Genomic DNA, 16,545 nt, shown 5'->3' with positions numbered 1-16,545 from the left:
GCAAAAGTATGCAAGTAGCAGATGTTGCGTATAAACGCATATTGGTCTAAAGATACTGTTGCTCAATCATTGTCGAATGAAGAATGATGAATTTACACATTCTAACCCTGAGTTTATTTGATTTTTGGCATAAAAATGCGAAGAAGTTCCTTGCATGTTTTTCTTAAAACCTGTTGTTTCTATTTTCCGATTGAATCAGATTATTTTTAAGAGTGTCAGTTAGACTGAAAAAAGTAATAATAATTGTGTTAAGTAAAATAGTAATTATAAATACTTATTATATTATACTACTAATATGTCCGTAGATTTATTTTAATAAAGAAAAAAAATATATGTAAAATACTGGAAACCATTTATAACCACTTTTAAAAAAATCCCATCGACTAAAAGTGAATTTAACTGTGGCAAACTGATTTAGATTAGCGTGAGATGTACTTATATCATATTCTTACTTCTTGCTGTTGGTGGGATATTTTATTCAGATTTTTTGTGGTTTTGATTAGATTTACAGTAAAACGGTTTATTAAACTAGCACGTAGGGGATACATTCACCATAGCACGTGATAAGACATTGTAAAAGCTACTTCTCGTTATTTACTAGTTGTATTTAATATTTCAGTTTCAATACATTATTTTCTTTAATATAATATAACAACAATAAATTCAACTACTTTCCATCCATAGTTAGTTCATGTTGGCAGTTCCAGTCTCTAAGAATTGTAGAAAAGAGAGTACAATTGTGTCCTTCATATAATATTTTCTGTGTACTCAGTTTACAACTAAAAACTGATATTTACTTGTAATGGAAATATGTAATCAGAGGTCCACCGCAGAAGTTTTTGTACAAGATCGAAAATCTATTGAAAACTTTCCTTATTTGACATTTACTTCACAAATTAACAACATTATTTTACCTTCACTCCGAAAAAACCTTTTTAACAAATATGGTAATGAAATTGTAAAAATAAAGTGCACAGTTTTAATCGTATTAGTTGAGACTTGAGATACGTATGTATGAATGATCTCATGCATATCAATCAACGTTCGGAATCATCTTAATTGTTTCGATTCTATCAAACACAATTGTGTGCCCTTCCAAGGACATTAAAACTATTTGGGTTAATGTCAGTGCCGGTGAGGCTTAACATAGAAAATTATTAGATATTTTTAAGTTTTTTTTTCACTTCCGATCCTAAAACCCCAATTACTTAAAGCAACATCGTGTGTTCCAATGTGGTGGTAGCTTTGATTTGCGTTCCCGTGACTTTATAATTCCTGAAACTCCTACTCATAACGTAATTTTTGCACGCCTTTATAGTAGCAAAGTATAGCTTTAGAAATCCTTACCTGTTGCAATCAGACAAGCTCAGTTTTTTTCAAGCAATGAGGAAATTTAAGAATAGCTTTTATTTAATTTCTTGCACTTTATCCACATTAGAAATAGCTTCTTAGCGATAAAGCCGCCCATTCCTGCATTACCTGTTTTTACTTTCTTATATGTTTAAGCTAACAAAGTGTAAATAAATACATGCTTTTTATTAATAAATAAAAAACAATTACAATAGGTTGTTAAAATTGATTAAAGTTAATCTATAACCGTGTTCGTAACTGTTATTTCATAAGCCCCCTGGAAGTCATTGTACCACTGTATCATAGCCGATCAATAGGACCACTAAAAACTAATCAACACTTTGTCAACGTTGATAACATCAATTTGTGACTGGAAAACGGAATTTTTTAATAGGTTTTGTTGTTGTTTAGTACTCCCAACTAACAGGCTATTACTTTATTATAATGTTGACGCTAACAGTCTGCCCCGACATCTTTTGAATGGATCTAGACAAAATTTAATTGTTTATTACGTTTGGAAACGAGACCCTAGCAATGTTTTAGTCTACATTGTTCTGCAAATATCGTCCCTCTGGTGGGCATATGGGGCGTTTGAGGCGTTGATCAGATCAGATACGTCTGTGTAACTTACAAACAAGACAGATAGTAATCTTTCTTTTCTTTAATGTATAATGCCTAGCATTGGGAGTATCCGCGTGCGACCTGGAGCAACAAATCTATAGACAGATGAGCCTCAAATCGCACTATTATTGCAAATGACGTCACTCAATGTAACTAAGACACAACTATCAATATTATCGGAGAAGAGGCTACCTCTCTTCTCGTGAGTTCCATAAAATAATATTAATAAGTATCTCCAAATCAAAAGATTATAATAAAGTTCCACATTTACAGCGTTGGGGGACATTAGAAAAAAAAACACAATCGTGCCTTGAAGACAATATAATTTATAATAATATATCTGTCATAATGAACAAAAAGACAATGTAATTCATAAATTCTGACTGATTGTCACTTTATATACAGTAATTTAAAAATCAAGCTTTGTACTAACATAAAATCGCAAGATTGATGAAAACCATTTATCACGGAAAGAAAATCAAACTTTGAGTTTATTTATTTTTTTGTACACAAGTATTATTTGTAATGCATTAAGACCCGTAACCATACCAGGAGTTTGGTTTGGGGCATATAGATTTCTGTTGACGTCACATTAATTCGTCTATATTAAATATTTATTTATTCTTTACCTTTATGTTACACAGTCGAGACAAAGAGGAAGTTCAAAATGCAGTGGATTTCGGATACGAGGCCATACTTAGTAAAAGGTCATGACTCTGAGTCTAATACTCGGATATTCTGATGTGTCAATATAAAAATCTGTTGAGTTCTCTTTCTCTTGCGAATGGACAACAAGAATAATAATAGTAGGTACAGGACTAAAACAAACAATAAAAATTTATTATACTAAAAGTTTCAGCAAAATGAACTCTAAATATCTTCATGATAATGTACGCAAATATGCGTCAAATGGAACAAGGAGAATCAAATCTGTACTCGAAGACATTTCTCTTAATAAATATGCCGAACTTATGTGTTATTATAGAGTAAACAAGTATAGAGACTTCATATCATCAATTACTATTATTCATAAAATCTTCCGAAATTCCGAAATCTTCCTGTCTATGTACGTGTGTAAGATGGAAAAAACTGTTTTAAATAACTTTAAAAAGAATAGATATACACTATTGACTCTAAGTATTTGGTCACCGCTCCTAGTAACGATAAGCCAATTCCCCGTATCAGCTTAAATACAAAAATACAATAAAGCATATATGAAAGGCATTTCATAAAAGTGTGGCCATAGCTGCTGCTTATACATTTAATTCACGTACTTAAAGTTTTTTTAACTATGTCAGTGTTGTTTTGTATTGATAGAAAGGTTTGCTTCTAGTTTTAGATAAAAGCAATAACTTTATCTTATTTTCGTACGCACTTTTGCATTCTTTATGAAGTATTTAAATGAATTTCTGATGGTAACTATGCCACGATTAGTCTATGTGCAACTAATAGGGAGGCGCGTGTCGCGTTGACCCGTAAATTAAAAAGTTTGCTCCAAGAATTGGTGCGTTATGATCGCTATGTATCGCTACACATTACTTCGCGGCCTAGATTTAGAATAGAAGAGATCGTCAACCTTTCATGAAAGGTTCACTTTTCATGCAATTAGGCACAAGGCGGGCTTAACTATAATATACAAGCAAAGGCTATGTAAGCAATTTTAGTTCAATAAACTATTCCTCAAATTTTGCATGAAAATATAAACTTATATATAAAAGTTCTTTTTGTTATGGCATGGGATAGACAAGATAGAGGCAAGTATGAGGAAGGCCAAACAACTACTATTTTCTTCCTTTATAAAAACTATAATTTTCCAAGATTAAAACGTCCGGGTTATCCACTGGTGAGTGTAGTCTTGAGGCATGTATGATAGATATTATGGATTGTGGTGTTGATAGGTCTAAGGTTGTCAGGCCCTGTCTTCCCGAATGCGTACACGTAGGTCATGCGTTCACGCATATTTATTTGCTATCCCGTGGTCTAGGCAGCTATTCCTCGCGGCGCGGGCGGGCCGCGTATCCCTTGTATTTTATAAGGTAAGGCATTTTTTTTAAATATTAAATAGTTAAAGATGTGTCAAATGATGCATGAAATTTTAAATTTACATTCCGCTACTGTGTTTAGACCATAAATGCGTTTATTATAAAATTTTACTGTAGTCACAAAAAACTGCTACCTTAAATAATGATACCTTCCGTAAATAGAAGACATTTATTTTGACTTCGATAAAAATACTTTAAGCCGCTCAATAATCAATCGCTTTAATTCAAATTGTATTTTGTTTGAACAGGTTGGAATACATAATAAGTTTATAAAAAAAGTAATACAACTTTGTAAAGACTTTATTATAGCTGTAAATCAACCAGTAGTAATTCTCTTAAAACTCGCGAATAGAACGATAAAAGTATAGAAGTATTATAATAACTCTGGTAAATTGGTATTGGTCGATTTACAGCTATCATAAAATTTTACGATTTTACCGAAATCCAAATTAAGTCGTAGGGAAATGAGCAGGTTTCTTCAATAGTTTATTTTATCGTTCTATTTCCAAATTTCAACAATGGATTTTCGAGTCTTAAGTTTAAAAATCAAATCGTCTTGTAAATTTTATAGGAAAAAAATGTTCACATTTCGTGGATGTATTTTGATAAAAGTTTTACCATGACGTTCAAGTAACTGTAGATTTTTAACTGTACACATCTAATCATTCGTTTTTTTGTCAAATCGAATAGTACTTTTGTTAAATAGTTGTTTATATGAATAACATTTTTAAAAAATACAGTGCCAGCGCAAACAACGCCATAACTACGACTACTATCTTACGAAATAAAATTAAATGATGTCACTGTTTCTTTGATCAATATTCTGTCTAAGATGCAACCAGTGGGTCTAAAATATGGTGATTTTGGACGATATTCTTTCACCGTATGAAGAATTTGATTATTTTATTATTTATTATAAGTATTGATTGGGTAAATTAATAGAAAATCTATTAGTGCCTAGCCGGGCTCGAACTCATGAGCTCTTAAAAACCTTAATATACTCTACAGATACAAATAATAATAATTATACTACACAGAAATGTATTTTTAATTTTTAAAGCTTGTGGAAAACTGGATAGAAATGACTAGGTGTATATGTATAAGAGACTAAATATTGTTGTATCTTTTCCATTCTCTACAACAAGACTCAATTAAATTAAGTCTTTATATCGCAGGATAAGCTCCTATATTGTATTATGAAGAAACTATTGAATCGCCAAGTGTCGTTTTTCGTAAAAACAAAACAGGGTTCATGGTCGTTCAATCGTAAGTGAAAGTGGCTATTAACTAAGTGACAACGTCTCAAAATTAATTACAATGGGCGCCAATTATTCGCTGTCATCGTGATAGAAATATATGTCTGTATCTGAAGAAAGGTTACTGGGCCATATTCATAGAATCATTTTAGAAATGTAATTTAGAACGGTGTGATCTTGATTTTTATGCCCTATTTATATCTGTAGGATAGTTTAAAATACTTGCAATGAATTGCATCTGTTGTATGAATTGAATCATTCGAAGTTCCTCACTTTTATAATTTGTCTAACCAAATTTATTATAACAATAATTAAACTATATTTTATGCTTTCAATCGTAGAATTAACTTTATCAATTGTGTATATAATACAATTTTTAATATATTTAATTGTAAACAAATTTACAGGCAATATGTGGCTAGCAGTAATAGCTTGCCTGGCATTTCTGCTGGCTCCAGTAGTCAGTAAGGAGTTGTCTGATGGAAGGGACGACTTCGATGTACCTCAAGCTCAGGAGGCAGACCTTATCAACTATGATGATTATAACCCTTTTGGGGAAGATGAGAACGGTAAATCTTTCTGTGATTTACGAATTTTTTTTTTTTATAGAACAGGGGGAAAACAAAGCTCGAATGCTTTATCCAATATGCGAGTGTCCAAATCAGAAAAACATTCCTTGACTATCATATATGGCTCGTAGCTAACAATTATGAATCATGTTTAAAGATATGAATAAAATTCAATCGTGTTCGGCACGAAAGATGTCTGTAGTAGATATTGCAGTCTTTGGCTATTAAAAGTACATTCGTTAACTTGGGCAAAGTTAGCAAAACAACAACAACGATAAAATATCCCTAAGATACGTAGTACTGATTAGTTAGATTAGACTAAAAATATTTGTTGTTTCGAACCACTACGAAATAATATATGTTAATTACTGTTTTACAGCGGTTATAGCAGAGCGTGATTTTCGGGGTTCTACGACGAGTAAGACACACATTTTTAAAGCATGATCGTCATTAATTTATTTTAACAAATGCCATTTAAATGTCATTAAAATTTCATTCATAGATCAACGTGGGTATGGAAGACCGCAGCAGCAGGTTAACCAAGGTGATTTTATTATCATATTTTGCATGTTTTCATACAAATTATTTTTCATAATAATATAAAGTACCACCGTACCCACTTAATAAAAGCCGAAGAGTTAAAAATCTGTAATCGCAATATTATAAACCAATTATATTGTCAATCGACTTTTTCGAAAATATTTTGTAAGATAATTTATACCTTTACATGAATCATTATTTATAGAGTTTGAGTTTAGAGGATCGAAACCTTTCTGTTTGGGTAATTATGTAATTACTATTTCAGTGTTTAAGAATTTCTTCAACATTTTAAGCAGCAATGTCTGTAAATTTCTAAGTAATAAAAAACGGTAAATATTTTACTAGCTTACCTTTGTGTATTTCAAAATATCAGTATAGAAATCCACATCTGTGTCACCAGATTCTTTATATCTCTTACATGATTTAAATAATATTTATTTTTCAGTTCCGCCAGTGACATGCCTTGACGTTGGAAGATCGTGGTCTGATGGAGACACCTGGAAAAGAGACAACTGTACTCTTTGTCAGTGCTTTAGTGGAAGGGTTAACTGTTCAGTGTTACCTGCTTGTCTATCCGGTTAGTTATGTCTGTACTTTTAGTAAATTACAAAGAGTGGTTTTCGATTTCTTTCATATTTCTATTTGTGATCCGATAGTTTCATTTGATTTGATTTTGATTCAAAATTTAACAATTAACAGTTTATATATTTTTTATTAACGCTCTAGTACCTGACAATAAGTACGAGTACTATGATAATATATGTTTAATGTAAACATTTTTTTTTTCAATTTTATAATTTCTTATTAAATTATGCATTTTTATTTCCAGCGCCGAGCACTAGTCGCCCGCCAGTTTTTACTTCACCTCAACCACCCGTTACAGTCCGTGGGGCACAAGGATTTCCAGGCGATGAGGGACCTCCTGGCCCTCCTGGGTCACCTGGGGTCGGTGGTATACCCGGGGCGCCCGGAATTCCAGGACCCGTAGGACCTATGCCAGATGTAAGTTTTGACATCTACATTAAGAAAACTAAGCATTAATAGTTAAACATCTGAAATTTGTTTATTATCTATAACACATTTCTTAATAAATATTAATTAAGTAAAGTACTTAATATAGTACATAATATATGTATTCTTCCTTGATATTTTTTAAGTAGTTAGTAACAAAGGAAAGCTTCCAGAAATATTTAGTCTTACGTGGGTCACACTGTAAAAGTTTAGAACTGGCCAGTTAGAAACATTGCTTATGAAAACTTTTTTGGAACTCTTTGGTAACCTAAAGTAGTGTATTGCATTCATTTGTTTTTGTGAATTGGCAGCAAATGTAAAACTTTTGTTACACGTGAAAATGAAACTGAAGGCCTGTTTGATTAGTGATTAGTGCCGGTGATAAGTGATTAGGAGAAAACAAGTGTGGGTGGCGACTGATTAGTTGTCTGCGTAGTAAAGTGATTAGAAGCGTGTTTATTATTTTGTGAGTGAACTGCGAGTAGTGACGTCGCCTGCATTCTCCTTTCTCCCTCACTCGCAACGTACCTGCCAGACTATATTTTGACTACTGCATTTACTTAACAGAGCCACTAAAAAATATTTGGACACTACTTGCAATACACACGTGCACTAATCAATGTCAATTACTATTACTAATCAAAGCAGGCGTTAACGAGGGAAAATTTTCGGTCAGTAATTTATTATGATTTTTGTTGTAGGCTTACTCACAACAAAGCTATAATAGGCTGCGTTTAGTATTTAATAATGAAGCCCCATCTCGTGCCACTATTTACAATTGGTTTATCGAGTTTAAACGTGGACGTAGCAATCTCAATGATGATTCCCGTGAGGATCGATCTTTAACAGCGACTACTGAAGATTGAATACCAAAGGTTCCATCCAATGCAACGATGTGTAGAAAGGAACGGAGATTCTCTCTACATTAAGTTCTACACCGTTTTTCATTTTCTAAGCATTGTCAGTGTTACCTAGGTATAACGAGTTAGAGTGAAGTCACTATGTATAATGTATATTCCTATATTTTTAATAGAAAATTTTATAAATATACTCATAAGGTGGTTTTATAGATATATCAGGTGAAAATTATTGTATATATTTCTTTATTCTCAACAACGGCATTCGAGATGTATGTATATTTCAGGTTAACGCCTATCTTGCCCAGTTAGCAGCGACAGCAGGAGGAGACAAAGGTCCAGCCTTCGACCCTTACCATTACATGCAAGCGTCTGTTGGCGCCCCAGGAATTAGAGGAATACCAGGTAACAACCAATACCTTAGGTTGTCCCCTAAATGTTGAAAGGTGTTTGTACGCATACTGTGAAGGGGTCATTAAAAGAAAAAAGAATCAGTCTTTTGTATAAGTTATTTTCAATATTATCTAGGTCCTCAAGGTCCGCCCGGGCCGCAGGGTTTTCAAGGTCCCCGTGGAGAACCAGGTGAATCAGGATCACCCGGACCACTAGGGCCACCTGGGGAAAGAGGACCGATCGGCTTACCGGGAAAGGATGTAAGAAACATGTTCCCCTATTTTTGGGTTAAAGATTTATGGCAAAATATTAAAATATACTTGTCGTAAAATTATGCAGGGCTTGCCTGGAGAAGATGGTGAGCCAGGGCCACCAGGGGCTGCTGGTCAAACTGGGTCCAGAGGATCTCCTGGTGTTCCCGGTATTCAAGGATTGAAGGGGCATAGGGGATTTGACGGGAAAGATGGAGCTAAAGGAGACCAAGGGTTACCCGGTGAAAAGGGTCCAACGGGGTTATCTGGACAGATGGGGCCAGTTGGGCCAATGGTATGTTTGATACGTTCTGAAATACCTATAATCTGTGGTATCGCTGTGCCCAGATAGCCTCTTTGTTAATGGTAATTAAATACTGTCTCCGAAAAATATTAGAAAATATGTATTTTAGGGTCCAGTCGGTCCACGAGGAGAACGTGGGCGTGAAGGGCCACCTGGATCGCCCGGAATCAGGGGAGTTGATGGCGCCCCAGGAACACCTGGTTTAATAGTAAGTATTTTGTTTATTGCACATCCCTTTTCTGAAGAACGGATATAAACCGTGTTCTTTATCTATTACGATATAATTTGTGTATAAATAAAATAGTAACCATAATTTCAAATACATACAATCGGCTACTAAATGTTAAAATTAATTGAACAATGACATTTTATTAAAATTTTTAGGGAAACGTTGGTAAGCCTGGTTCTCCAGGATTTCCGGGCTCGCCTGGGTTAAAGGGAGAAATAGGTGTGCAAGGGCCCAAAGGAAGTCAAGGTATTCAAGGTCCTAGAGGTGAACCTGGTAGACCGGGTCAATCCGGTGAGGCTGGACCACCAGGGCTTGCTGGTAGAGATGGTATTCCTGGAGAAAAGGGAATTCAGGGACAAGCTGGATCTGCTGGTCCTCAAGGATTCCCGGGGCCAAGGGGCACCCCTGGTGTAGCTGGTGATGCCGGTATTCCAGGCTCAAAGGGGATGCCAGTAAGTTTAAAATAATTTGTTTTTATTTCAATAAAATATTTTATTTTCCAGATAACCTATACCATAGTATAAGATACATTCATAGACTATAGTATATAGTATACATCTTGCGCTCTTAACTCCTATTTACCTAATAATAAAAATGATAAATATTTTTGTATAGTTTAAATAACATCTAATACTTTATTTTTAAAGGGACAACCTGGTGAAAGAGGTCTCAAAGGAGAAATAGGCATAAGAGGGGAATCTGGAACCCCTGGTCCCCGAGGTCTTCCTGGTGTGGTTGGGCCTGAAGGAAAACGAGGAAAAAGAGGTTTAAGGGGACCGGCAGGTAATACTGGGCCTCAAGGAGAAAGAGGGCTACAGGGTATGCGAGGATTACCTGGAGCAGATGGCCCCATGGGCTTAAAAGGACAACCAGGGGAGCGTGGAAATGTCGGATTACCTGGGCTTAAAGGCAGTTCCGGTGACCCGGGACGAACAGGTCCACAAGGACTTCCAGGACAGAGAGGAATGATGGGAAGACCTGGAATTACTGGAAAATCCGGTCCATCAGGAGAAAGAGGTATACCCGGAGCTGACGGACGACCTGGTGAACAAGGGCTCCAAGGATTACAAGGAGCTCCTGGCCTAATGGGAAGCCCAGGAGAAAGAGGATTGCAGGTTCATTTTTTTATTTCATAAATTTTTTAAATTTATTTATTTTTTTATTTATAACCTAATATACTAATTATATTTATCTTAAAGATAGTGGACACTTAACAAATTCATAATTTGTGCTTATACCTTATAGGGTGAACCTGGCAAAGACGGTGAAGTTGGCCAGCCTGGACCACAAGGTCCTAAAGGAGATTTCGGACGAGATGGAAGCCCAGGTGCTCAAGGTCCTCCGGGTCCAATAGGTCCATCTGGTGAACGAGGGTCAGCGGGACCAACCGGCCCTACAGGCTTTCCAGTCAGTTTTTATTAAACATGTTTTAAAACAAAAAAATGTATAGTTTATCATAAGATTATGATTGATTTATTGATTGATAGGGCATACCAGGAACTGCTGGTTTACCAGGTACTCCTGGTAAAGAAGGAGAACCTGGAGTAGCCGGCCCTCCTGGTCCTGCGGGTCAAGTTGGTCCTCGAGGGGAAAGAGGCTTTACGGGTGATCGCGGCCAGCCAGGCGCACCAGGGATACCAGGGGAGAAAGGGGAAAGTGGAGCACAGGGTACTGATGGGCTACCTGTAAGTTGAATGTATAGGAAAATTTATCAAATAAAATGGCCGAATATAAATAATTTAATAAAATATGAAATTCTTATTACTATGGATTCTTAATATGTTATAGGGGCTTGAAGGACCTCGTGGTACCAAAGGTCATCAAGGCCCAATGGGTCCTATGGGGCTTCCCGGACCTAGGGGGTTGACTGGGTTTTCAGGAGAAAAGGGAGAACGAGGATCTCTGGGCCCACAAGGCAACGAGGGGCCTCCTGGTTAGCAGTATTTTTGTTAACATTCTAACTATATTTGGTTATGCTTTAATTAACGAATGTTTATATTCATGTTCTCCTTTTTTAGGGCGCCAAGGAGAGCAAGGACCCCAAGGACCTGTAGGTCCTTCTGGACCACCCGGTGAACCAGCTGAACGAGGAGAACCTGGAACTCCTGGTGTTCCCGGTGAACCTGGAGCGCCGGGATCAACGGGAGAACGAGGTCAACCAGGAATGCAGGGTGTCCCTGGTTTGCATGGACCTCCGGGTCTAACTGGAATGCCGGGACTTAAAGGAGATAGAGGTTATGCTGGTGCGAAAGGTCAACAAGGATCACCAGGCAGCCCAGGTGCGTTATATTGACTCTGTTGAATTAATAAAAGTAAAAGTTAAAAACTAAAAAATAAATATATAACAGTAAAATATAGTACCCACTTACTACTATATACTATATCTCTTAATATATATAAATCTCCTGTCACGATGTTTGTCCGCGATGGACTCCGAAACTACTTAACCGATTTTAAATTAAATTGGCACACCGTGAGCAGTCTGGTTCAACTTAAGAGATAGGATAGCTTAGATCTTTAATTATAGGCGCAATTTTATTTTATTGCAAATTATTTGTTTATTATTTTATACAATTCTAACAGATGGCGCTGTGTTAAAAGTACCAACGTTTCACGTAAGCTGTCGACCTTTCACATCAGTTCTCCTACGGTTTCCCTTGAATAACTTACTACTATGTAATATGACAAAAACCTTAGCCACAGCAACGCTTGGCCGAGTCGCTAGAATACTATAAATACAGGCCAATAGTCACATGCCATTTGGGATCAATTTTGATTACACTTATTATTATTAGGTAAACAAGGAGAAAATGGACAAAGAGGTCCTTCGGGTCCAATAGGTGCAAAGGGTGCCAGAGGTGAAGTAGGCCTCAAAGGAGAAATAGGACGAGTTGGACTTCCTGGCAGACCTGGTGATTTAGGACCACCGGTAAGTATTGTCATACAAAATAATCTTTACATTACAATTCGTATCCTGTACGGATTTAAATACATATAATATTAAAAAAAAAAAAATTAACAGGGACCTCAAGGAAGCACCGGTCCTTCTGGAATCCCTGGTACTCCTGGTGCTAAGGGTGCTACTGGGGATTCCGGTAGACCAGGTCCTCCGGGGTCTATTGGACTGACGGGACCCCAAGGACCTGAAGGAGTTAAAGGAGAAAGAGGTAATGAGGGCGAACCTGGAATGCAGGGTCCAGTTGGGCCTGCGGGTGTGAGTGGAGAAAGAGGTCCATCTGGATTACCTGGTTTGACTGGACCGCCAGGACCTCAAGGATTACGTGGAGTCCAGGTTTGTACTTACGGATACGCGTTCAAAGTTAAACGTGCTCTTTTCTATTCTGCTCTATCTGATTAGTTCGTGCGTAGTATAATTTGTATTATAAAGTAACATTGAGAGAGGGTAATAACTAATAAGTAATAAAAACTTATATATGCGTTATTTAAATAGGGTGAAAGTGGTTCTCCGGGAAAATCTGGAAATGACGGCCCTCCTGGACCTGTAGGCAGTCCTGGGCCACAAGGTCCACCTGGACCCATGGGTGAGCCTGGGCCTGAGGGTCGTCCCGGTAAAATGGGCCAGCCAGGTATACCTGGTCGTATAGGAGACAAGGGTCCAATGGGACAATCTGGTCCACCCGGTTCTTCCGGTGCACCTGGATTACAGGTTTGTAATCATATGATATTATCTAAGAGTAATTGATTTCCTTAATATTTTTCACGTTTTCTTAGTAATAAATAATAATACTCTATGATCTTTCTAAGATAATTTCTTTACGTTAAAATTCAGGGACCTCCTGGCCCAGCTGGCCCACCTGGTCCGAGTGGAGAAAGAGGTCCAAGAGGGGAATCAGGACCTTCTGGAGTCGAAGGACCTCAAGGCCCTGCTGGAAAGCAAGGTATTCCTGGCCTAGACGGAGCCAAAGGTGAAAGAGGGGAAGCAGGTGCAGGCGGGGCTAAAGGCCATGCCGGAATACCTGGCTTACCAGGGATTGTTGGTGCGCCAGGTAGATCTGGTGATAGAGGACTACCCGGACCTATAGGTCCTCCTGGAAAGGATGGTGATGTTGGAGCAAGAGGTAATTAAATTGAATAATTAATAAATATAAGAATACATAAACCTTTACTGTAAATAATTAAAAAATACCTAAATGTACATTATAATAATTTCACTAATTAGCCTGAAGAGCATTAAATTGAATTATACTAGTAAGTTCGTCTTATTACATAGATAATGTATGAAAAGGACTCAACACGATAATTAACACGAAATAACGATCACGTATATCGTTGTAATAAAACTCCGTCTAACATTAACGAATCTCATATGTATGTTTGAAAATGAGAATGACCAATTTATGATATGATGGATTCAACATAATAAAATAAATATACTCGTATATTTCGATTATTCACGATCTATCTTAACAAAAACAAATAATGTTAGGTCCTCCCGGTCGTGATGGTAGCCCTGGTCTACCAGGAGGCCTCGGACCGTCAGGGGCTCGTGGCCCTCCAGGTGAATCGGGTAAACATGGCAGCCCGGGTCCAGCGGGTCCACCTGGACCGCCGGGACCTCCAGGAGAAGGACTTGCATATGATGCTGCGGCGATTGCTGCAATGTTGCAACAAGGTATAGGATTTTATAAATAAAAATATAAAACTAGAAAATGTTTGATAATCGCTTATAATTTTATTTACTACGAAAGTAATTACTTAGTTTTTTACAAAAAAACCTACTTAATAATTTAAGGCAAATAGAAGTTGAAAAAGCAACACTGTTGGGTTATATTTAAGTAGTAATGTAATGTAAAAGTACGATTAAACTTCTATAGGTTCAATCAAAGGACCAGACCCTATGGGTGATGATCCAAATATACCACCGCGGTTCTTCAAAGACGACATGCCTCTTGCTGAAAGAAAAGAAATTGTCATGAAGGCCTATGAACGCCTGAAAGTTTCATTGAACAAATTCTTGAAGCCCGATGGTTCCAAGGAAGCCCCGGCTAAGACCTGTGGAGATATTAAGTCCCATCATCCGGAGTTCACTAGCGGTAATATCTTTCATAGATTAAATATTTTAAAGTCTAGTAAACTCTTATATACAATATATAAATCTTGTACGATTTTGTATGGGGCGTGGAAATTGATTTATGCGTAATTTACAACGTATAAACTTTATAAAATAAGGTGATCAACCTCGCACATTTTGAAGACTCATGGGTCTAAAAGATGCTACATTTTTACAATGTTTTCTTTACCTTGCGGGGAAATGCTAATTGATGACAATTAAATAATATTCCATTAGAATAATCAGAGTGTAACTAGTATTTGATGATTTTTTTACCTTCTTTTCCTTCCGGCGTAAATAATGAAGAAAGTTGTTTTTATTAAATATAATACATAATGTTAGTTCCTAGGGACTAGTCGTGTCTCAGTTAAGAGAACAAGTTTGATAATTCTTCTAGGTCAATATTGGATCGATCCTAATGGTGGTGATGCAAATGACGCCATCCTGGTACACTGTGATTTGACGACTGGTGCCAGTTGTGTCTTCCCAAAACCTATGCAATCTAAAGACATCACCCACCATGGAAAGAATGAAGCCTGGCTCAGCGAGATGGAAGACGGATTCACTGTAAGCACGCTTTATATCTAACGGTGATACAATAAAAAGTGATCGGGGAATATAATAAAACATAAATAAAACAGAATTAGATTTTTTAAATTAAACCTAATTATACACAAAAATCATCTCTCGATCTCTCAAAGTAACATAAGTATATTTTATATGAAATTTTAATCTTTATTCAGCCACATATTGTTGATGATATTATTAACAAAAATGACTTTAGAATTTGCTACTATTGAAATTTTTTTTCAGATTTCCTACAAAGCAGACAACAGCCAACTGACCTACTTGCAACTTCTATCTTTAAACGCGGTGCAAAATGTGACTTTACATTGCCAGAATACCATCGGATATTACGACCCGGCCTCTAAGAACTACAGACATGGTGTTAAACTTCTTGCTTACAACGACGCTGAAATACTGCCTAAAGCAAATAATCGTCTACGGTATAAGGCTTTGTTGGATGAATGTCAGGTATGAATTTTACGTTAAATCAATAGGAAACTGTATTTTAACTATGATAGCCAACCTCAAGCTTTCAATTCCATTGAAAAAGAGTTTTCATTACATATGTTGGCTTGTGTTGTGTTTTATTAGTTTTTATTAAAGCAATTGCAAAACTATTCCTTACTTCAAATAAACTTTTCTTATGTACGTTGATAAGGTTTACGAGGTATAATGTAGCTCAAGGTTACAAAATAATAACAGTGGGTAGTAGAAGCGTAAATACTAAAATATTTGAAATATATAAACTGAGCTTAAGAATCAAAAACAAATTTATGTTCACTTTTTATATGAAGCCCAAAACTTGAAATTATTTAACCAAAATATGTTGCAGTATTGTTTGCTTGATGCTTGCAAATTTGACATCCCTTTTGGACATTCAAAGACTACTTTCAATTCAAAGTTTACTTGGTCTTGCTTCATTTACATTTACTTCATTTACATATTTTCAGCACAAGCATCAAGATTGGGCGAAGACAATAGTGCAATTTGAAACCGATAAACCCAATCGCCTCCCACTATTGGACGTCGCGGTAAGGGATGTTGGCAGAAAGAACCAAATGTTCAGGATTGAGCTGGGATTAGCATGCTTCACATAGATATTATCTAGCGTATGCCGGCTGTATGTACTCTTCGAGAGACCTCTCGGGAGAAGTTATCGTTAACTAGACCCTGTATTTCGGGTGATACTCAAATATAGCTGATAGCAAGATGGAAAACAAAAAAAAGTATAAATACACTGATGTCTCGAGTATATACAGGCGCTGTAACATATAATATATCTATCAAAGAAAACATCATCAGCTTTTCTTTGAGGAGCTTTTTTTATTATCCGTATGTTACTCGTAATAACTTTCGTAACTGAATTTCAATGATGTTTTAAAAATTGAAGTTAAGTTTATGACATGGTCACCATAATTCCTAATAATTATTATATTATAACGATAGAAATTTTCTTTAATTACTTTTAACTGCGTTATTTTAAT

General features: G+C 36.2%; 1 protein-coding gene across 2 annotated transcripts; it reads left to right on the top strand.

The window, feature by feature from the left end:
* The first annotated feature begins 3,951 nt into the window (after positions 1-3,951).
* Positions 3,952-16,411, top strand: LOC110999882 (collagen alpha-1(I) chain-like). Of its 2 annotated transcripts, XM_022269151.2 has the most exons (25): positions 3,952-4,007; positions 5,677-5,838; positions 6,218-6,256; positions 6,341-6,382; positions 6,824-6,955; positions 7,208-7,380; positions 8,534-8,651; positions 8,775-8,899; positions 8,979-9,185; positions 9,304-9,402; positions 9,579-9,875; positions 10,071-10,538; positions 10,669-10,830; positions 10,911-11,108; positions 11,212-11,356; positions 11,442-11,702; positions 12,219-12,352; positions 12,446-12,715; positions 12,875-13,090; positions 13,214-13,502; positions 13,871-14,056; positions 14,259-14,477; positions 14,892-15,061; positions 15,308-15,529; positions 16,012-16,411. In XM_022269151.2, the coding sequence occupies exons 2-25, from the start codon at positions 5,682-5,684 to the stop codon at positions 16,156-16,158; spliced, it is 4,476 nt and encodes a 1,491-aa protein (XP_022124843.2). In that variant the 5' UTR covers positions 3,952-4,007; positions 5,677-5,681; the 3' UTR covers positions 16,159-16,411. The 2 variants fall into 2 exon arrangements, with proteins under 2 accessions (XP_022124843.2, XP_022124844.2); XM_022269152.2 differs by lacking the exon at positions 6,341-6,382.
* Positions 16,412-16,545: the final 134 nt, after the last annotated feature.

This window comes from Pieris rapae, chromosome 17 (genome assembly GCF_905147795.1).
Source record: "Pieris rapae chromosome 17, ilPieRapa1.1, whole genome shotgun sequence".
NCBI lineage: Eukaryota > Metazoa > Arthropoda > Insecta > Lepidoptera > Pieridae > Pieris > Pieris rapae.
The sequence above is the reverse complement of the archived record's forward strand: the minus strand, read 5'-3'. Positions and strand labels throughout refer to the sequence as shown.